At 33.3% G+C, this 23,943-nt stretch overlaps 1 protein-coding gene across 2 annotated transcripts; it reads right to left on the reverse strand.

The window, feature by feature from the left end:
* Nucleotides 1–13,763: 13,763 nt before the first annotated feature.
* LOC109153616 (homeobox-leucine zipper protein ATHB-23-like) lies at nt 13,764–15,907 on the reverse strand. Of its 2 annotated transcripts, none has more exons than XM_019301471.1 (2): nt 15,107–15,907; nt 13,764–14,494 (listed from the first exon to the last, which is right to left on the reverse strand). In XM_019301471.1, exons 1-2 carry the CDS (start codon nt 15,671–15,673, stop codon nt 14,069–14,071), a joined length of 993 nt encoding a protein of 330 aa, XP_019157016.1. In that variant the 5' UTR covers nt 15,674–15,907; the 3' UTR covers nt 13,764–14,068. The 2 variants fall into 2 exon arrangements, with proteins under 2 accessions (XP_019157016.1, XP_019157015.1); XM_019301470.1 differs by having other exon boundaries at nt 13,764–14,500.
* Between the last annotated feature and the right edge of the window lie 8,036 nt (nt 15,908–23,943).

The following is a 23,943-nucleotide window of genomic DNA, read 5'->3' on the forward strand; positions in this document are numbered from 1 at the left end:
CCTCCTTTTCTTGTTGATTGTCTTGCTATTGATTTAATGAATTAATCTTTATTCCTAAAAAAAAAAAAAAAAAAAAAAAAAAAAAAAAAAAAACTAATATACAAAAAAAAAAAAAAAAAACATATTTTTTAAAAAATATTTATAAATGGGCATTTATATTTTTAATATTTACATGTTTTCACATTTTGTATATTACATTTTCTCGTGTTTTTATATTTCAATGCTTGCTCACAAAAGGTGAAATCTCTTCATCTTTAGAGTTTTCACACATTTACTCGACAAAATAGTTGAAGGGTTAAGCACAATGACATAACTGCCAATTAGGTGGAAGGATCAGACAACTAGTGCTTGTTATCTACAATAAGTCAATCACATTAGATAAAACTCTCATTGTGACTTTCGAAATATAACCATGTATACCTACCCATAATTTATCACTTAAAAAGTGGCCTATTCCAATGCTACTTAGACGACGAGTAATCTCTAGAGACCATATTATTTTTGTCTTTAAAAAGAGACATGAATTTATTGGTCGAGGCCCATTATAAGTTGAGGACATCATTTGGACTAACTATTGTCTGGAATGGCAAATTATGCCCTGGACCCGTGTCCACATTGAATTGTGGACACGGGCCCAAAACGACGTCGTTTTTTAAAAAAAATGCGTCATTTAGTTATAAAAAAAAAAAAAAATCGTGCGCGTTTTGCCTTTAACGGCGTTAACGGCGTTATTTTTTTTTTGATTATGAATGTACAATTATGCCGTTATGAATGTACAGTTATGCCGTTATGAATATACAGTTATGCAATTATGAAATTATGAACACGCCTCTAACATTATGAACTTACAATTATGAACATATATAGTGATAAAATTATGACCATGGAGCTTTAAAATTGTGAATATAGAGCTTCGAAGATTATGAATGTACAGTTATGAAGTTATGAATGTACAGTTATAGAGTTATGAATCTACAGTTATGGAGTTATGAATCTACAGTTATGAGATTATGAATCTACAGTATGGAATTATGAATGTACAATTATTGATCGAATTATGAACAAAGAGTTCTAACATTATGAACTTACAATTATGAACATATAGCGATAAAATTATGAACATAGAGCTCTAAAATTGTGAACATAGAGCTTCGAAAATTATGAATGTACAATTATGGAGTTATGAATGTACAGTTATGGAGTTATGAATGTACAGTTATAGAGTTATGAATGTACAATTATGGAGTTATGAATGTACAGTTATAGAGTTATGAACGTACAGTTATGGAGTTATAAATGTATAGTTATTAACATATAATAATAAAATTTTGGACATATACTCTTACAATGAAGCGGTCTGAAATTAAAAAAAAAAAAAAAAAAAAAAAAAAAAAAAGATAACAGTGCCTAACGGCACTGTTACCCGTGTCCAGCAAGCATGCTGGACACGGGTCCAACGCATAACGATTGGTCTGGAATAGTACCTAAGAAAAAGAAATGGTTAAGTGATCAAATTGGGCTCAAGATATTAATATTCCCCTAAATGAATCATTGCCCGACCATGACTTAAAGAAAAAATTATTGGCTAAAACATTTAGCATTATTTTGTTAATTAATCCATTTTTAATTTTATTTTAATACTCAATTAATTTGATCATTTTGTTATTAATGTTAATAATTAATTCAAAATTAAGTAAATTTTATTTTATAAGGAAAAAATTGTTAAATAAACCCATAAATTTTACATAAGAAATATGTTATTTTGGAACAATAAAATCCATAAACCTATTAGTGACCTGTAATTGCAAGTCAATTAGGATTCCGGCGAACCTCTGGCCAAATTCCAGCAATTCATGTCAAATACTATCAGTTTTCCACACAAAATTTGCAATAGATCACGTGATAGATGAATTTCTTCGGAAGAGAAGTTGACGTTTCGAAGTTGAGGAGTTGCAAAACCTGTCGTCGTTGGTATTCAATAGGGGAGTGAAATGGCCCATTTCCAATGCAATGCTCAGCCACTCATTGCTATCTTCTTGTTCCCATCTCCTTGTCATCTTTTGTGTTAAGGAATTTGTGTTCCTCTATTTCCTTTTCTTGGATGCCACTTTAACACTTTTGACCATAGCTAATACTATAAACATATAGCAATTGAAAGATACATTTACTCATAATTGAATGACATATTTATTACGTATCCATGACGTTTAAATTTTCATCTAGATCTAACTCTAATATTAAATTGAAATGTGTTGAGTCCCTTGAAAGGAGTGGGACTCCTTGTTCGCAGTAAGCAAAGGTCTAGTCTAAGAGTTCCATCCTTCCAGATGCTTGGTCGGGACGGGGCATGGAGAGACCCTTGGAGTTGAGAATTCAACCTTTTAGGAATAAAGTATATGGTCTCTTATTCTTGTAAAAACGTAATTTTCATAGTTAATCCTAATTATTGTGTTTTTTCACACTTGGTTTTAACTTAAAATTAATTATATTTAGTCTCTAACATTTTTCTAAGTTCTTCCTTAAGTTGGACAAATAGGGTAATTGTATCTCCTAACTAAAATCAATCCTCTTAAAGCAATAAAAAGAAAAATACAATTAGTCGAATTCTTATCTATTTAGCATGTTACTGTTGATTTGACATTGATTAGACTTTTATGTATATTTTTTTCCAAATGTGGCAGGGATTTGACATGATAATTAATTTGTACAATTTTAAACAAAAAATTAAAATTATGAATGAAGATAACCGTGTTGTCTCTATTTGGAACCTAGCACAACCATGGCTATATATAATTTTTCATTTGTCAAATCTGTTGACCAGCTATCAAATTCAAGGTTAAAGTTATAATTGTTATATGCTAGCATTTTTTAAATGTCATCAATTAGTCTAATGCAATCAAAATTCTCAAACTGAGAATTAAAATCATAAGCATCACAAGCGGCATAAAAGAGGAAATTGAGCTCTCAATAGAAGGTGGAGTTTGATTTTGAATCTTAATTGGAGAATTTTAATTATAAAGATTAATTGGGGAAGATTTTCCTACCTTCATTCTGAGTAGTCCGAAAAAATAGAAAACTATTATCTGTTATAAATATATATACTTAGTGGACATTATTATGTAACGGATGTAACGGTTCGGTAATTAAGCATACCATTATTGTATCAGTTATACTTGCATTGTATATATACTTACATATGTTGTATTGTTTGGATGCTAGTGAAATGAAACTTACTCTTCCCTAGGGATGACAATGGGTCGGGTGTGGATCGGGGAGGGCTACATCCATCACCCGACCCACCTTATATTTTCTCCACCCACCCCCACCTCCAACCCGCATCGGGTGGACTTTTTCAGAACCCACCCCCACCCCACCGGGTGCGGGTGCCTACTACGGGTACCCACCACTTATCATCTTATTAAGTTTTTCAAAAAATAATATTTAAATTATTTACACATAATAAAAAAATAAAATCCATTAGTGATACTAAAACATAAATAATGGAAATATTTAAATATAATAACTAAATTGTTAATTTTTAAAAATAAACTTAGTAGTTTTGATATAAAAAATAGTAAAAAGATACACGAAGTTATATAAACTTTTATAAATAACTACATACTAGTACTTAATTTACTATTATATATATATATATATATATATATATATATATATATATATATATATATATATATATATATATATATATATATATATATATATAAACACATGGTGGGTCGGGTGGGGTTCTAGGCGGGTCTTGTACATAGAACACGAATCCAACCCGACCTACCGCGGGTTTGTTTTTTTAAGATCCACCCCCGACCCACCACCCACCATCACCCAAAAAAACCCGATCCATGCGGGGTGGATTCGGGTGGATATCCACGGGTCGGATTGAAATTGCCATCCCTACTCTTCCCCCTATCTCTCTGTACTATGTTCTTGTTTTAGCTTATACGAAGTACTTTGAATACTATACTCAAATCAACGGTTAGGAGCTAACGGGCACAAACAACATTACAACACGTTAGATAAGGACCATTTTTACCTAAAAGGATACTTCAGGACCAGAAGTCCACTGCTTCAAAACGTCAGTTTTTGAATACCTTTTCTTTGAGACATAAAATTCCCAAATTCACATCTTATTTTTGTAATTTGTAAAGAGTGATTTGGTGATTCTCCTAGAAAGAAAAGGAAATGATGTTAAATAATATCCTTAAGGTATAAAATACATCTTTCGAGAAGTCATTTGAATATTGGCATTATGTTAAACGCCATGACTTGGATTGATATATTATAAATCAATCTAAGCTTTAAGCATCTTAAAGCCTAAGGGATAATACTTGTTCTTATAGATGTATTTTGTATATTATCATCTCGTTATTACTTTCTCGCTTTGTCATAGCGACTGTAAAGTTATGAGATGAAATAAGGAATAGCAAATCAAGGTACAAATATTCATATTGATGCTTTTGACATGAAGTCATCATACTTCGGACAAATAAAAACGTATATAGTTTTTTATGATATAAAATACCTTGATCCACATGAACTCCAGAAGAGTGATAAAATATTTGTCCAGAAGATTTGCTCCAATGACAAGTTAGCAAATCTATACCTACAAAATATCTATGAGAAATCCCTGATGGATTTATAATTTCCGAATGAGGATTTATTTAGTATTATTAAGTGCCATTATTTACTCTTTAAAGAGTTGCGAATGGGGTTATTATCCTCATGTAGAAGGAATAATATGTACCATTATGTGCTCAATAAAGAGTTGATAATGGACTTATTTATTATCTCAGTCAATATTGATGGTGTAAACATCAATGAAATATATAAAGAGCTTGATGATGTCAGTTCATGTTTAAAGACTGAGATCGATTTTTGAAATAAAAAGCTTGTGAAAGATATAAGTATTATCTCGACTTGAAGATCGAGTTTTTCCTTGAAGAATTTTTATACACCAGTCAGCCTACATCTAAAAATGCTTTTCACATGTCTATATGCATAAGTGTCATGTTTTTATCAAACTAAAGGTTGCCTAATAATCTCTTGAAGCAGATAACAAACCTTTTGGACTCGAAGTCCCTTACTTCATTATCGTTGGAGCACCATTTTAGAACCAGAAGTTCCATAATCGCAACATGCATGATATTTGCGATGAAGTTGCTAGCAAAATCTAGTGTTCCTCCTACAATGAAGTACTTGAATAATGATTAACATATCCTCCGGTATCTTCAAGATACAAAGACATGATATTTATGTAAGAAACTGTGATACGGTTTTAATAGGCTACTTAGGTACTGGCTATTTTGTTTGATCCCTGTAATGCCAAGTCCAAACTGGTTATACACTGAATTTTCCTAAATGATCAAAATGAGGACAATAACACTTGTATTGCACAAATGTTATATGAGCTCTAGAAGAGCCATAAGATTATTGTACACTACTCTAGAGACAATCCAGAAGATTTGTCCAATCCATCTCTTCAAATTTTGAAATATATGTAGAACTTGAAGATTGTTATCTTCAGGGGGAGACGGGAAGTATATTTACTCGAATCAATTCGGAAGATTGGACGTAAAATCCTGAAGATTAAGTCATAAAAGACTAACAGTTGCGCACTATTTGCAACACAACGGGAAGTACATTTACTTGAATCAATCCAAAAGATTGAACGTAAAATCCTGAAGATTAAGTCATAAAAGACTAACAATTGCGCACTATTTGCAACGCATAAATACATAAATATCATGTACTCTTTTCCTCACTAGTTTTCTCCCATTGGGTTTTCTAGTGTGGTTTTTAACGAGGCATGAGTATGATATAGTAATGACAATGAGAAAAAGTTGCAAAATAATTGGTTAAATGGACAAACCCCAAAATCCTGAAGAATATGCGGTTTGCGCCCTGAAGGCTTATGGTTGTACTCTTTTTCCCTTAACTAAGTTTTTCCCACAGGGTTTTCTTAAGTTAAGGTTTTTAATGAGGCGACCAAATACAATATATGTTTTTACATATATCATGTACTCTTTTCTTCAACTAGGTTTTTTCCACGTGGTTTTCCTAGTGAAGTTTTTAATGAGGCATGAATATATTTTCTATTGTACTCTTTTCTTGTCTAGGTTTTTCCCACCGGGTTTTCCTAGCAAGTTTTTTTAACGAGGCAAGACTATGGACAAATAATGTCCAAGGGGGAGTGTTATAAATATATATACTTAGTGGACATTATTATGTAACGGACGTAACGGTTCGGTAATTAAGTATATCATTATTGTATCAGTTATACTTGCATTGTATATATACTTACATATGTTGTATTGTTTGGATGCTAGTGAAATGAAACTTACTCTTCCCCCTATCTCTCTGTACTATGTTCTTGTTTTAGCTTATACGAAGTACTTTGAATACTATACTCAAATCAACGGTTAGGAGCTAACGGGCACAAACAACATTACAACATTATCAACAAATAATAAATGTGTCACCTTCGGTGCCCCCTTGCCACTGCTACCCTATGAATTCGACCCATACGCTCCCTTGAACGAAGAAGCACACCCAACCCCTTTGCAACCAATAAAAACAAATATGGTGACAACGGATCCCCCTGTCGCAGTCCCCTAGTCGGTTTAATAGGCTCATATTCCTCTCCATCAAACAATACATGATATCTAACCGTTGAAACATACATTCAAGAATAAGCCCCACCTATTTCTCAACAAAATCCAATCTCCGCAACACTTGCTCCAAAAAATCTCATTCCACTCGGTAGTAAGCCTTACTCATATCTAGCTTCAATGCCACAAACCCCTCTCTTATCCCCAACCTTCTACGTTTCATAAAATGATGAGTCTCAAATACTACAAGTACATTATCAGTAATCTATCGGCTAGGCACAAAAGCACTTTGATTTTCAGAAATAATCTCACATAACAAAATTTTCAGTCTATTAGCAAGTACTTTAGCAAACACTATGTAAAACACATTACTCAAAGCAATTGACCGAAAAACCTTCATACAATCTGGCTTATTTTTCTTAGGAATCAACACAATATGAGTATCATTAATCCCCCCGAAAGCTTTCCCATCTGTAATCCCCTCCTACAAAAATCAACAACATCATCCCCTACTACTTCCCAGAAATGATGATAAAACCCTAGGCACATCCCATCAGGTCCTGGAGATTTATCATGGTACATAGAAAAAAAGGCCTCCTTAACATGTTGATTTTTTTTTTTTTTAGTTTAATTGTTGATGATGTGAAGGACATTGTTATTACTTTTAAGAGTGTACGGTTCTCCTGTGTTAAGCGGTCTGCGAATGGAGTTGTTCTTGCTGTTACTAGGGCGGCTCATTCTAAGTTAGACTGTGGAAAGTGATTTGTCACTCCTCCTTCCTTTCTAGTTCCTATTTTACTTCGTATAATAAATTATTGATTTGCCTTTATTTTCAAAAAAAAAAAAAAAAAAAAAAAAAAAAAAAAAAAAAGACTCCAACATATAGAAATTATAACTTTACCATCAAGTTTGATAGCCAACGTAACTAATGAATTTGGTAATAGAAGATTTTTTATTTTTTATTTTTTTAAATCTAAGATTGAATCTACCAAATTCTTAATAATTAATAAATAAATGTAGTCGATTTTAAAATTAAGAACCAAATATTAAAAAACTCAATAGTTGAAGGATTTTGAATTAGAATTAACTATATATTTTTTATAAGCCAATAAATATATTAGATTGGGTTTATGTAGCATACATAATATCAAACCTGTCATAAGTGAAAGTGATATGATGAAACCAAACCTGTCAATGTTGTCTAGGATTTGTTAACACGACATTAATTTAAACATGATAAATAACATCTTTGTTATAAATATTTTATTCATGACTATTAAATCATGAGACTCTCCATTTGCCTTCTATTTACTCCCTTAACTTGATATATATATATATATATATATATATATATATGTTAAAGAAATGAAGGGTTGTATTGATGTATATATATTCATACTGAATGCTTAATGAAAGAATAATCTTAATGATCTTATGTTCTTGAATTCTACATTTTGTGTTCTTCCCTTGTCTCTACCTCTTTACATTTTATTATCTTACATACATATTTATCGACGATTATTGTGCAATTATCACGCGAGAACTGATCTAGCCAGAAGGCTAAGTATGATATTGCATATGATCTATATATGTGCCTGCAAATTCTTGAATATGGAATCTCAATTTTTAATATTATTATTATTATTATTATTATTATTATTATTATTATTATTTTGTGGAAGAAATGTACATACGACATATTTGGTGTAAAATAGTTAAGTTACATTTGATATTTGATATGTTTGATATTTGTTAAGTACCAATCGGTGATGCTTAATGGTTTAGCACTATTCGGTGCTCATTATAGCAAAACACCATTTGCCGCTTTAATGCACCAATTAGTGCTTAATCAAGCACCTTGTGGTGTTTTAATTCAACCTCATTAGTCATTACTGAAGGTGAATAATTAGATTAAGTAAAACTAAATGAAAGCTTTACGATGAGTGCACCTACGAGTCTCCCCTGTGCAAAATAATATTTGTATATAACTCCCTTAATTATATATGTCATGTTTTTCCCAAAAATGGATTTTTTATGTACTTTGTGAAAATTTTACATCCAAAATGTTTTATTCCCTCTTTTGCTATGAACATGTGATATTATTATGTTTACATGTAGAAGTATGAATCTATATGAGAACATGTGAAATATTTCATTTTTACATTCTATTTGGAATTTGCCTGCAAGATATATATTTTTCACATGAATACCGACTATTATTTTCTGTAAGTATAATTTGCATGGACAATATGATTTTGTAGATCATGTCTTGTATCACCAAACGAGAATTTATTGAGCTCATACTTGACAGAAGCAACTATTTAACTTGGATTCTAGACATTGAGATTCATCTCGCATCTAATTAAACTTGGGAACATTTTTCTTAAGGGGTTGAGCCAAACAATTGTTGTTAAGTCACAATGTACTAATGCCCAGAAGGTGCAAACTCTCATTTTCTTACGTCACCATTTGAATCACAACCTGAAAAATGAATACATGATTGAAGAGGACCCTTTTGCATTATAGAAGTCCCTGAAGGACCATTTTGACCAATAGTCATCAATTGTCCTTCATTCCACAAGCGTAATTTGACTGGCTTAATATTAGATTTCAAGATTATAAGAATTACAATTTAGCTCTTCATAAAATAGTCTCATAACTAATTAAAGCTATGCAAATAAGAAGTTTCAGAGAAAAATTTAATTGAAAAAACTTTGTCTACTTTTTATGTACAAGGCAAAGAATTATGAAAAGCATTCTAAGCTGATATCAGTATTTCTTGTGGCTGAGAAGCACACACAAGTTGTTGATGAAAAACCATAATGCACGACGGGTCGGTTTTTCCCCAATGCCCGAAGCACATAATATTGCCCAGGGAAGTAGTTCTAGAAGGGGTCGTGAAAGAGGTCGCGGTCGAAGTAACCAAATTGGTAGAGGTAAAGGCAACAATGACTCCTAGACCCAAGATAAGAAACAGAGTGATCAAGGTTTATCGAGGCAACAACTTTGCTTTCGGTGTGGGTGTGAAGGCCGACACTGGGCTTGTACGTGCCGTACACCAAAGCAACTGATTGAAGTGTATAATATAATGCAAAAGAAAAATGATAAGCAACTATCGAGAAAAGAATCTCATCACACTAATGTTGATTTACCCGAAGTAAATGCGGTGATGAATAATGATGATGATCTTTTGAAATATGAGCTTGAAGACTTTGGTGATCATGTGTGACCTGGCCTGTATGTGTTTTTGGGACATGATCTTATGTTTTTTCATATTGACCTTTTTATGACTTAATGTCTATGGGTTTTTTTTCGGATTGTTTTTAATCACATTGGATGATTTGTATTTTTACTCTTCGCTTTCTGTCTTTGTGCAAATATGATAAAGGTAAGGCAATAATGAGCTAATGATAATGTGGATCATGTTTGCCTTGCATATTTGACCGAAGAGTAAATATCTTTTTGCCTTGCATTATTTTTGGGCCGAATTGTACATATCTTGCATCCAAAAAGTTAACTATACATCGGCAAATTATGCTGTGCATCCGTATGCACCATGCATGGTGCATACGGATGCAAAAACGAAGTCGTTTTAATAAAACGCGCGTCTCCCCTTAAAAAAAAATCAGGTTTGATTCCCAGCAACAACATATGAACTATAATTCCATAATCGATGAACTATAATTCCATAATCTAATCTATGAACTAAAAATTCCAGAATGAATAAACTAAAATTTCATAATCTATAAACTAAAATTTCAGAATCGATGAACTACAATTCCATAATCGATGAACTATAATTCCATAATCAATGAACTATAATTCCATAATCTATGAACTAAAATTTCAGAATGAATGAAAAATATAATGTTGTTGCTGGAAATCGAACCTGAATTTTTTTTAAAGGGGAGACGCGCGTTTTTTAATAAAACGACGTCGTTTTGGCATCCGTATGCACCATGCATGGTGCATACGGATGCACAACATAACGATTCTATTTATTTTTCGGATCTACTTTTCGATTCTTTTTTTTTTCGGACCTCACTCTTCGAATGATTTTTTTCTTTCTTGGATTTTTACTTCTCGAGCTTTACTTCCCATAAAGAATTTTACTTCTCAAGCTTTATTCCCTGGAAGGAATTTTACTTCTCGAGCTTTACTTCTTATAACAACTTTACTTTTGAAGGGGTTACTTCTCGTAGTTTACTCCTCAAATTTTACTTCTCTGATATGATTTTCAGATTTTACCTCTTAAATCGTAAAACACTACGAAATCTATTGTCTGCACAATGGACCATTAACCAACATTGTGTTTGGTGGATAGTGCTACCACACATATTATCCTTACGGATATGAGATTTTTCTGTACCTTGAACAAAATGAATAGCAATATCACTACTATTACTAATGATGAGGTACAGCTCCAGAAGAGCTTAAATTATCCTCGGTATAGAGTTACTAATTGAAAATGCTTTATTGTATCTCCAATCTAAACGAACCTTACTGAGTTTCAAGGATATTCGATCAAATAGTTGTTCCATATCGAAACCAAGACTAAAAACAGTTAGAAGTTCTTAATCATGACTTAGTTGATCACTGGTCAAAAACAAGAAGTTGAGGAACTTACCTCCTTATCTTTTGGGTTATATTATACCCATATACAACCCAGTAATTTGTGTGTTGCACTAACCATGAAACTCAAAAATCCACATTCCTTTCAGTTGTGGCATGACTGTCTGGGTCATCATTGACAAAATATGATGGGTCGAATCATAACTAATTCTGTTGGATATAACCTTTCGAGATCCATCTACTTTCGCCAAATATGTTTACATGTGTTGCTTGTGCGAAGGTAAATATACTGTACGCCTGTCGCATACTAAGATTGGACATGAATCGCCTATTTTTATGCAAAGGTTGCAGGGCAACATTCGTGGACGGATTAATCCACCTTCTAGGCCATTTAGATATTTATTATGATCCTTATTGATTTTTCACTCGTTAGATTCATGTTAGTCTATTATCTACGAGAAAAATTATTGAATTAAATGCCAGTCCCTTCACCCGCTTCCACTCAACAATTTTCCCCTTCTCCTAACACTTGTCAGCCTTAACTGCACAAGTTATTTGGCTCTAGTACCATTTGTTAGATTAAGCGTATACCACTACGCCAAAAGTTATAGCTAATAACAAAGGCACAACTTTATTTCATTATACAGTCACATTTCGGTCGTTGAACTTGTCCTAAACCTCCGCCTAACAATCCTCTTAATCACCTGGTGTTGGACTTAGTCCTTCACTAGCCTCAGCTCAACAAGCCGTATAATAATCCATGCCTAGACAATTGCGGAATTCTAGTATAACAGGGCGTTTGCTTGGAGGGAATTTAAATTCTCTTCCCACTTAATTCCAAAGACCATAAAATTTCTTAGTTTGGTTGGAAGGAATTGCAATTCCTCCATTTTCATGGAATTAAAATCCCATGTCCCCCTTGGGATTTTAATTCCTGGGATTTTAGGAAAAAAAAAAAAAACTAGTGATGAGACAAAATTACCCCTTCTTTTTTTTTAATCTAAAATTAATACCACAACAACAATGAGCATTTTGGACTTTATACTACTTATTCCCTTTTAATTCCCATGTATACCAAACATTGAAATTGAAATTTCCAGTAATTCTATTCCTGTAAACCAAAGACTGGAATTTAAATTCACACTTTATTCCAAATAATTCATCTCTCATGAAATTGCAATTTCTTTCCCACGTAATTCCCCCTCCAACCATATGCCATGTAAGTGAATTTACATATTGTGCCATAACCATAAGATCGATTGTAAAGAAATAAAGATTCTATAAATCCAATTGAAAAATATATTTTCACTTGAAATGACTAGTTATAATATACAATTGTTATGCCAGGACCCCGATCCAAAAAGGGCATCGTTTTGCTTCAAAACGACGTTATTTGAATTAAATAAAAAAAGTGCACTCCATATTCACAATTTTTTAACTCTATATTCACAATTGCATAACTCTATATTCACAATTACATAATTCTATATTTGCAGTTTTTGAACTCTATATTCACAAATCACAATTATATCAACAATATAGCATAATTTTTGTATCTATATTCACAATTTTTGAACTCTATACTCACACACACACACACACACACACACACACACACACAGACACACACAAAAGAACATCATTGACTGAGGAAACAGTGCCACTAACAACATTGTTATTCCAGACGTGCAAAGTTACGTGCATGCGTCGTTTTGAACTTGGGTCCACCTTGCAAGGTCGACCAGGGTCCATGACATAATTTGCCTATAATATAATCACAATATAATGTTGATTCGTTAAATTACGTATGTGTAGGGCGGGTCATAGGCCAGTATAGCAGTAGTTGCAAATTATGTTGTGCATGGTGCATACAGATGCAAAAACGACGTCGTTTTATTAAAAACGCGCGTCTCTCCTTAAAAAAAAAAAAAATTCAGGTTCGATTACCAGCAACAACATATGAACTAAAATTCCAGAATCGATGAACTATAATTCCAGAATCTATGAACTAAAATTCCAGAATTTAATCTATGAACTAAAAATTCCAGAATGAATGAACTAAAATTCCAAAATCTATGAACTAAAATTTCAGAATCGATGAACTACAATTCCAGAATCGATGAACTATAATTCCAGAATCAATGAACTAAAATTCCATAATCTATGAACTAAAATTCCAGAATAAATGAACAACATAATGTTATTGCTGGGAATCGAACCTGAATTTTTTTTTTTTAAGAGAAGACGCGCGTTTTTAATAAAACGACGTCGTTTTTACATCTGTATGGTGCATACGGATGCACACCATAGTTAGCCGTTACAGTTTTAGCACACAAACACAAACATACATCGGTAAATGCGCTATTTAAAAAAAAAAAAAAAAAAAAACAAAAAACAAAAAACTCCGTAATAATGTAATATGATTCTGATGATGAAAAGAAACTTCTTTAAATAAAAAAATAGATTAAAATAATGAAAGGTAGAAATGTGTGAGGTGGCCGGCAGGCAATTAAGATCGAGTAAGTGAAAAGCCTTAAGCCAGCAGTAATAAATACAAGACGAGAATCCAACTAACCTTTTTTTCCCCCTTTTCTTTCTTTGATCAATTAATTAAACAACAGCAAGTATATGATGACCCATGCCAGAGAAGAGAGACCCACTAAAGCAGCATTTTCTGATGTTGCATGGAACATGAACAGATCCCTTATCTGTACCACACATACATAAATACATACATTTTTAATTATATTCTCTTTTCGATCCATTCCAAGTGGCCTCCCTGCCTCCCTGCCTGCTTCAATTCAATTCGAAAAACACTACTATTTCTACAACCCCCATTAAAATTTGATACATCATAACATATTGGGGTTCTAGGAGAAGGAGAAGCTCAATGGAAAAGTTGTAGAAGCTGGGGCCATGGCCAAGAACTCGGCCTGCTCGTCCATGGCGGCGCCGAACATATTGCAATACCCTTCATCTTGAACAGGAGATTGGTCGGAGACTTTATTATTGCAGGAGGAGGGGTGAAGCAGATGATGATGCAGATTTGTTTGGGAAATTGAGGAAGGCGGTGGCGGCAAGACATGATGATGATGATGTTTGTTGGAGTAGAGTGGGCTGTCCGCTGTGGTGGTGGCGCTGCCCAGATTAACATCAATAATGCTGTTGTTCTCACTTACGTTGTTGTTGTTGTTGTTCCAAGAACCCTCTACTGTTTCTTTGTTCAGATTAATAATCATGGTAGTGCTGCTGGGTGGTCCACTCCCCTTTGATTCCCTGTTCCTCAGTGCCATTAACTGCAGCTACCATCACATGCAATATAATATAATGCAATCATATTTCAATTATATCCAACCTAGCTAAGTTCACTGAGAGATCCAGAACAACCAACACATCAAACTATACTATACATATATACATATTCATGTCAGCAGGTCAGGGTCAAATCCAGCATCATGTGACTAAACGATTATTGATCCAAGGCTAGTAAATGGTCAAATTCAGCACTATATGGCTAAGGGATTATTAGATGGAGTCTGGTAAAGGGCCAAGTCCAGCACCCTCATCCTCACTTGGAAATTATGGAATTTCCGACCACCTGAAAATATCTTAAATCAAGTTGAAAGCCTTGTTCCGACCACTTTTGGTATCCGGAAAAATCTTTGTTGCTATTTCCGACCACTTTTTGCTTTCGACTTGATTTAAGATTACTTTCAGGTGGTCAAAAATTCTATAATTTCCTAATTCTGTGATGACAGTGTATAAGGAAATAAAATGATGCCATTTGCTACTTATTACTAATTACTATAACTTTTGGCCGTTTGGTCCTAATAAGCGGTATCAAAACCAGGTTAATTCACTAAAAGAGATATGGATCTACATAAATAAATAAATAAAGAATGAATTACCTCTGAGTGGAGCTTTTTGTTCTGAGACTTAAGGGCATCGTTGTCAGCAGAGAGGGCCTCAAATTGTCTCTTCAACAAATCATAATCCTTCTCCAATTGCTTAGTCTTAGACCTGGCCCGTCTGTTCTGGAACCAAATAGCGATCTGTCTGGGCTGCAAACCCAAAGCCCTAGCCAGCTGCATTTTCCTCTCCGGCTCCAGCTTGTTACCCACCTCGAAGCTCTTCTCCAGCGCCTTCACTTGCTCCAAGCTCAGCCGCCGCTTCTTCTCCCCCAGCTGCGAGCACCCGTCGTCCGACGTCGTATCATCGTCCCCACCTCTAAGAAGCTCTTGATGATTCTGATTCTCCCACGGCCTCTCCATGCCCCCCGTGAACGACACCGATCTCCTCATCATTAACAGCGACGAAACATTATTCCCGCCGCCGTTGAAGTCATGATGATGATGATGAGAGAGGTATTGGGTTTCTTCTGGGTTTTGGAATGTAATGGAAGTTTCCGGCGCCGGCGGGAGGGGAGGGACAAACGCCGCCGCCATGATGCCGTTGCCGGAAATCATGTTCATCATGCAACGTTTACGTACAAAATTAAAGTCAAAATCACTGGCCTGGATGGGGTTTCCTTTATGCAAATATATATGCAATGATGTGGTCTGCTCTATCTTGCTCGATCCTGTTATCGAAAGGGAGAGAAATAGAGAGAGAGAAAGTCAGAGGGTACCCTTATGGATGGAGAGCAAGAAAGAGAGAGAAAGAGATGATGTTATGGAGTGGGAACATGAAGGGGGAAGGAGAACATGGGGTGGCAAGATGTCAAGACTGGAAGCCAGCGAGTATTAGGGGGATATAATGTGAAGTGTCACTATTTTATTCAGATATTCTTCTTACCTGCAATGTGATCTTGCTTTGCTAATAAGGAGCATTTGTTACACTACTTGTGCTTTAGAGTTTAGCCTATTCTATTGCAATTAGCTCTATCTATGGCTTTTTAGGATAATAATAATAATAATAATAATATCATTATATTGCAACTCAATTTAGGGTTGGCAGGTTAAAAGGATATTGTGGGTGTTTGATAAATAGCGGTTAGCTGATTGAGTTAGCGAGTTTTGACTAATAAGGAGCATTTGTTACACTATGTGCTTTAGAGTTTAGCCTATTCTATTGCAAATAGGTCTATCTATATATGGCTTTTTAGGATAACATATAACATTGCAACTCAATTTTTCGGGTTGCCAAGCAAGTTAAAAAGATATTGAGCGTGTTCAGTAAATAGCTGTTAGCTGATTGGGTTAGTAGATTTGACTGGTTGTTAGCTGATTGAGTTAGTGCATTTGATTGGTTATTAACTGATTGAGTTAGTAGATTTGTCTGGTTGATAACATTAGTTGATTGTAAAAAAGTATTTGGTATTTCCATACATTTTGTTTTAAGAATCACACAAAATACAAGAGTCTACATCATATTTGACATCAAACTCCAATGAATTAGACTAGGTATAGAAGTGGTCGGGAGTGTGGACAACTCACAAGTTGCAATATATAGGTGGATTCTAAATATTTGTACCATATAAAATAAACTAGCTATATCTCCAAAAACTTTTAACTATTTCACCTGATCTCTCGCCCAAGAAACTAAGCCTACTTCTATATCATATCGTTTTCACATTAATTACTTCCTACCAAATACAACACTATTTGATGACGGAGTACTATAATTAATATTTTGGTATAAGTAATTGAGGTTTTAAAATTTACATTTAAACTTATTATACACCCAAGTAGTCTTATGCTTTGTTTAGAAAAATGATTGATTATCTTAATAGTACATCCTCAATAGTTTGATTTTTACACAAGTTTTTTGGAGCTAAGTAGGAAAGAGGATAGAGAGAAAAAAAAAAAGTAATAAATGAGGGTGGTCGTCAGTTGGCGACCACCCTCAACGGGCCCACTGGCATTGCTAGTGCCCTTAATGCGCACCGGTTTAAGACAAAAAAGACAAAAACATACTCCTCCTGCAAGAACCTAACCTTCTCTCACTTCCACATAAAACTTTAAGTCTCAAAAACCTTTCCGAAAATCATCTCAAAAATTCTATTGGGGATACTCTTAGAAAGATTTAATTGAAATAGTAAACTTTACCCCTTTTTATTTCTTGATTTTTAATATTATTTTCAACGCTCTAATCATAAAATATGTATCACTGTTCCCGAAGAGGAAATAACTTGTAGGCATTTGTCTCCTCTACTTTGACGTGTGGACTTCTTAAATCAAAAGGACCATAATAGGATGGGGGAAGAAACTTTGTGGAGACTGAAGGTTGGTCATAAAGAAAATCAGAAAATGGAATTTCGAAAAAAGAAAATCCGCAAAAAAGGAATTTAAAGAAAGAAGAAGAAGAAGAAGAAAATGATGGGAAAAAAAAAAAGTTGCGTGTAATATACTAAGTATTTGTTATTGTTATAGTTACGATAAAAAGGAAAAAGGTGAAAAAGGGAGAAGAAAAGTCGGCATCCAAATACCCAAATTGAGCAAACCTATTGAAATTCAGTAAACCCCAAGTCTTCATTTATTCGGTAACTAAAGGTAACTTTAGGATCACAGACGGTTTTGTGTCCCCTCCCATTATATTTCATGTTTTACGGTCTTCTCCCAAAAGATTGAGGGTGTGTTTGGTTGGCAGGTTTATCACTTAGGTATGGATATGAAAATTATTGTTATTGTTTGGTTGACTGGTTTTTAAAGTACTACTATGAGTTTAGAATACCCGAAAACACATTCCCTTATTTTATAAGGGTTTCATCCCATTATTCATCTTTAACCTTATTATTCTCATTCTACCCTACTACCAAATATGCAAGATACTTTCACCAAAACTCATTACCATGATCAAGTATTTGATACCAATTCTGATTTCGATTCCCATTTGCGAACCAAACACCCCTGACAAGGCGTTTGGTTGGAGGGAATTTAAATTCTCTTCCCACTTAATTCTCACCTAATTCCAAAGACCCCCTTGTTTGGTTGAAAGGAATTGCAATTCCATGGAATTGCAATTTTTCCATTTTCATGAAATTAAAATCCCATGTCCCCCCCTAGGATTTTAATTCCTGAAATTTTAGGAAGAAAAAAAGATAATGATGAGTCAAAATTACTCCTTCCTTTTTTTAACCTAAAATTAATGCCTAACAACAACAATGAACATTTTTGACTTTACACTACTTATTCCTTTTCAATTCCCATGTATACCAAACATTGGAATTGAAATTCCCAGTAATTCTATTCCGGTAAACCAAACACTAGAATTTAAATTCACACTTTATTCCCAGTAATTCATCTCCCATGGAATTGCAATTCCTTTCCCACGTAATTCTCCTTCTTCAATCAAACGCCCTGTGAATTCTCAATTTCAAAGGCCTCTCATATCTCACTCGACAAAATATTTAAAAAGATGTAAATCACGGTAACTCAATGGCTAAGCAGACATAACTAAATATCAATGCGCACAAATATGTAAATCAATGTTTTACCTTGTAGACTTATAATGTTGGATCCAAGTGTCAGTCTTAAAACAATTATGATAGTATTTTTTTTTAAAGTGATGCTATATTCCTTCTAAATTACCTATTATATATCGAGTAATAATTATCATATTACTTGATTTGTTTTTTTTTTTTTTCTATTTGATTAATATGATTTTCACCATGTGACTTTAATAATAAAATACTTTTTAATTTATTGATTATTATGAATTGACTTATCCAATCACGCGTTAAAAAATGAATCTACTTATTAATCAAATACGAATTATATATACCATGTTATGATTAAAAAAAAAAAAAATTGTTTTATGTGACTGGATCATAAGTAAATTCTTGTTTAACGGTTTCATGAATAGCTAGTGATATAAAGAGTTTTATACATTAGGTGGAGAACAATAAGAAATAAATTGCATTTTTCGATGGATCTATGCACATGTTTTATAGAGTGCGAGTCTCTATTGACGTTGCAAAACCATTGAAAAAAACAGATGAAGTTGAAACCGGATGATGGATCTTGGGCAGTGATTGACTTTAAATATGAAAGACTTCCCATGCATCTTTTGCTTTATATGTGGCATCATGGGCCATGGAGAAAAGTATTGTCATACAGTGTTTCGAGGCTTTGATCCCAAAGCGGAGAAACCTTATGGCTCGGGGCTTACGGCGAGGATGCGAAGAGTTGCACCTTCTGCCGGTCAACGGTGGGTTGCAATTAAAATACCCTCATCCGCGCCGCAAGCCCCGAGCCATAAGGTTTCTCCGCTTTGGGATCAAAGCCTTTGAAACATTGTATGACAATACTTTGGCTGGGTCAACGTAAAAGAAAGGTAAAATGACTAAAATACCTTCATTATTTTACTTATTAAAGTTTTTCAGTGATATTTGGCTGGCAATTTGACCAGAGTGGTCAAAATTGATAAAATTGAATAGTTAATGTACTTAATTGACAGTTTTTAAAGTCGTGAATCGCAATTAATAAGACTCTAATAGTCACAGGACCAAAATTAAAATTTACTCATGTCTTAATTAGCGTTATTTTTAATGATATTTTTTTATATTAGTTTTATTTGTACAAAAAGAAAAAGAGTTAAATTTAAGTTGAAAAAAAAAAAGTTAATAAGAAAAAATAGAGATATATTAGGTGTATGTAGCAACATGCATCATGGTTCATGATATAACTATTGTTGCATAATATCCATTTCTATAGTTGTAAGTTGTGTATAGTTTTTGGTTGGGCTAAATAATTGTGATGAATTATGTTATGAAGAAACTACATAAAGAAAGATAAACCATGTATTATATGGGAATCTAAATTCAATATAATAATTAACTGAGTTAGTAAAATTCATTTATTATATTAGCGCATGCCAACAATAAATAACTGACTAAATTTCACCACGAATATTCTTTGAGTGAGGAGAGGAAAATCCACAATCACTATATGAGAATGTGCACATAATAAACACCGTCTTGTAACTGTTGAACATATATAATAGGTAAACATAAATGTGTAATTCAACTATCAATTTAGACTTTTAATTGAGATCTAATACATACTTTAATTTGGTATCAGAGTCAATCTTATACCAAAATCACCCGATAACAAAAATAACAAAAAAAAAAAAAAAAAAAAAAGACTATGAGTGTATTTCATCTGACCAATTTAACTGGAATTGTCCCACAATGATCTTCTTATAAGTTACTAAAAGAAATAAAGATAAACCACGTAATGATGATCTAAAAAGGGAAAATGAATTGCATGAAAACTGAAGGCTTAAATGCATGAAACAAGAAATCGAAAAGCTAACTAATAAAAGTGTTGGTATAATGCATGAAGTGAATCGCAACATTGATGTCAGGTGTGGGTCTTACGATTCAGGACTTTAGTCTGAACATAAATAAGCTCCTCACATGGCATTTCATGACAGGAATTTTCGTAGGTAACCTCTGTTTGGAATCACTTCCAAAAATAAAATAAATATAAATATAATAAAATAAAATAAAATAAATGAACATGTATATATCTTGGCACATGTGGGAGTGCAGAGTGTACCCATGTGCCTCCCCTTTCGAACCTCACACAATTTCGAATGTCAAGTTTTGTGAATTTTTTTTTTTATTTTTTTTCCTTAATATATAGCCACCATCATTGATGTGGGGTCCAGCCCATGCATCCAACTTAGATTTTTTTATTTTATTTTATTTTCTTTTCCAGAATATATTATTCCCACTTTGTCTGAGAAAAGAACATTCTTCACCTTCTGTTATTAATTAATATGTAATATTGATTTGAGTAGATTTTAAGTTTGTTTTTACTTCAAACAAATCAGATAATTTTAGTTATACAATAACGGTTAATTCTAATAACAATAATCGTCACTAAGTGGCTTGTAGTCTATTGATATTGAGTTGCTCCTCTAAGTGGAGGTGATAGGTTTGAACATCACTTGAAGCAAGTAGTGTGTATATGTAGGGTATCCCCTTCCTTATAATAATATAATATAATAAAAAAGAGTTAATACTCAAAATCGTCCTCGACTATAGTGGTTTTCTCAATTTCGTCCTATACGATTTTGTTGACCTAATATCGTCCCAGACTTTTGTGTTTTTGCTCAATTTAGTCCCTCATTTGTTATTCTGTCCATTTGGTGTTAAATAAATAGACAATTCAGTAATTTGAATATTGACATCTCTTTACTCATAGACATGTGAACTGCGAAATTCTTTTTTTTTTTACGAATTACTCCCAAAATTACTCCTAAAACTGCGAATGTAAAATTTGATTTGCAGGTCCGGGAGTAATTCGTACAAGAAAGAGAAAATTTCGCACTTCACAAGTTGAAAGTAAAGAGAGATCAATATTGACATTACTGAATTGTCCCTTTATTTAACACCAATTTGACGGAATAACAAATGGAGGACTAAATTGAGCGAAACACAAAAGTTTGGGACGATATTAGGTCACCAAAATCGTTTAGGACGAAATTGAGAAAAACCACTATAGTCGAGGACGATTTTGGGTATTAACTCAATAAAAAAAATAACCGTCAACTCCAAAAAAAAAAAAAAAACAAACCTTGCCGTTCCTTCAATTCATAGTGTGATTGTCGGGCCAGAGGCCGACTCTGTCCTTGGCCGGCAGTTTCATACTTTTGTAGTACCTTTGTATTTTGTTTTTTAGTTTCTCAACGCTTATTTTTCAACAAAAAGGGAAAATAAGGCTTTGTGTCAGTGTTCTTTTCTTGAATCTAGGTAAGGAAGGATTTGAGTTCTGAAAATGGACAATAAGTTTTGTGTTTTGATCAATGACAAAAAGGTGTGGTGTTTTCTGATCTTCACAGAAGAAGGCGTGAAGTTCTGTTTTTTATCTAAAGATCTGTATTTTTCACTTTTTCATCAATTATACTGACAAGTTATTTCCTCTCGCTTCTTTGGCAAGTTATTCCCTCTCGTTTTCTTTGGCGAGTTATTCCCTCTCATTTTCTTTGGCGAGTTCTTTTTTCAATAAGGTGAAACGTTTTAATTGATCATGACATGTTTATCTCATCCTGAGCAACAAAATGCATTTCGGATTAATGAAGATATTGTCTATGGACAGAATAGCTGCAATAGTTACTCAGGTGGTATGCAAGAAATCTCAAACAAAGTCAGTCTTGGATAGCCAGATCATTAACATCAAAGAAGCTTCAGGTTCCTCCAATGAATTCAGCTTCAATCTTGTAAGTTGTAACACAGTTTGCGATTCAAGTTTCTTTTAGCATTGCTAGGAAAGTTGTTTCTATATCTGACTGTAAAGAATGTCTTATCATTCTATCGATCTTTATTGTAACTGTTTCAACTTATGATTAATGAACTAGCTCTTTATTTTAAAAAATAATAACAATAATAATTGAACTTACATATAATAATTTAAAAAAAAAAAAAAAAAAAAACCTTCAATCATGGAGATGCAGGGTAACAATCTGCATGCTTCTCGCATGCTAAATGAGCGTTCTACCATCTGAGATACATCCCCGTGCACATTAATGCTTTGTTTGGTGACATAGCTAGCTTATCAGACAATTTTAACATGTTTGACCACTATTAGTTAAACAACGAATATGTATGTTTGATTAATTAGTTAACGTTTTATAACAACTTATTGCTTCCAAATAGAAATAATCATCTCCGAGATAATCGAATTTAAATTCAAATAAAAGAGGAGCGTTATGATGTGGAACTGTGCCCTAGAAACATAATTTCTATACTGTAGATTCATAATTTCTATATTGTAGATTCATAAAATCTATACTATATATTCATAATTTCTAAACCGTATATTCATAATTTAAATACAGTAGATTCATAATTTCTATACTGCAGATTCATAATATCTGTACTATAGATTCATAATTTATGTACTGTAGATTCATAATTTCTAAACTGTATAGTTATCAAATTATGAACATATAGTTCTGTGATTTGTGAATACAAAGTTCAACAATTGGATATATGAACATCGAAAATTATGAACATATAGTTCTATAATTATGAACATATATTTATAAAATTATGAACATATAGCTCTATCACATGTTCACAAACCTAATACTGTAGATTCATAATTTCTATACAGTAGATTCATAATTTCTAAACTGTGCGATTGCGAAGAGAGAAATATCGTTAACAGCAAATGAAAAACAATTATTTTTTAATTAGAACAGTGTCGTTTTCGTTGAAAACGACGTCGTTGTGGAACTGTGCCCTGGTGGGCACGTTTCCATAGCATAATTTACTAATAAAAGAGTTCTAGTGTATTAAGGCAAATAATGGCTTTCTACAAATTGGATTGGGTTATGTGTACGATATTAGAGCATCCACAATGGTTGGGGAGAATGAGGGGATAATGTAAGAGTGATTAGGATAGAGAAAATGGGAAGAGAAAGAAAAAAGGAAAAAAAAAAAGGAAAAAGAAAATTTTTTTAAAAAAAAATAATATTTTATTTAATGTCAGGCGCGTCTCTCGGGGCGCCTGACGCGCCCAGCTGGCGCGTGCACTGCACGCGCCAGCTGGGCGCAGAGGTGACAGCCACGCATGGCTGTCACACATGGTTAAAAATAATTGTGGGCCCACTTTTCTGAAATCTCCCCACATTTGCAGGAGGAGCTCATTTTTCTCTTTCTTGCTTCTCTCTCTTCCACATGGCACTAATTTCTGACATTATCCTCCCATTATGCATTGGTGTGGTTGCTCTTAGTAGATTTCATAATTTAGTTAACTTTCGATCTAAATTAATTAATTTCCTTTGTTCGCCTATT

The sequence above is a fragment of the Ipomoea nil genome, unplaced genomic scaffold (genome assembly GCF_001879475.1).
Source record: "Ipomoea nil cultivar Tokyo-kokei standard unplaced genomic scaffold, Asagao_1.1 scaffold2516, whole genome shotgun sequence".
NCBI lineage: Eukaryota > Viridiplantae > Streptophyta > Magnoliopsida > Solanales > Convolvulaceae > Ipomoea > Ipomoea nil.

Bases quoted from the DNA above. Each gene is read 5' to 3' on its own strand.
- LOC109153616 (XM_019301470.1), bottom strand. From the start codon at position 15,673: ATGATGAACATGATTTCCGGCAACGGCATCATGGCGGCGGCGTTTGTC. The intron at 14,501-15,106 runs GTAATTCATTCT...ATGTGATGGTAG, and splicing joins ACAAAAAGCTCCACTCAGAG to CTGCAGTTAATGGCACTGAG.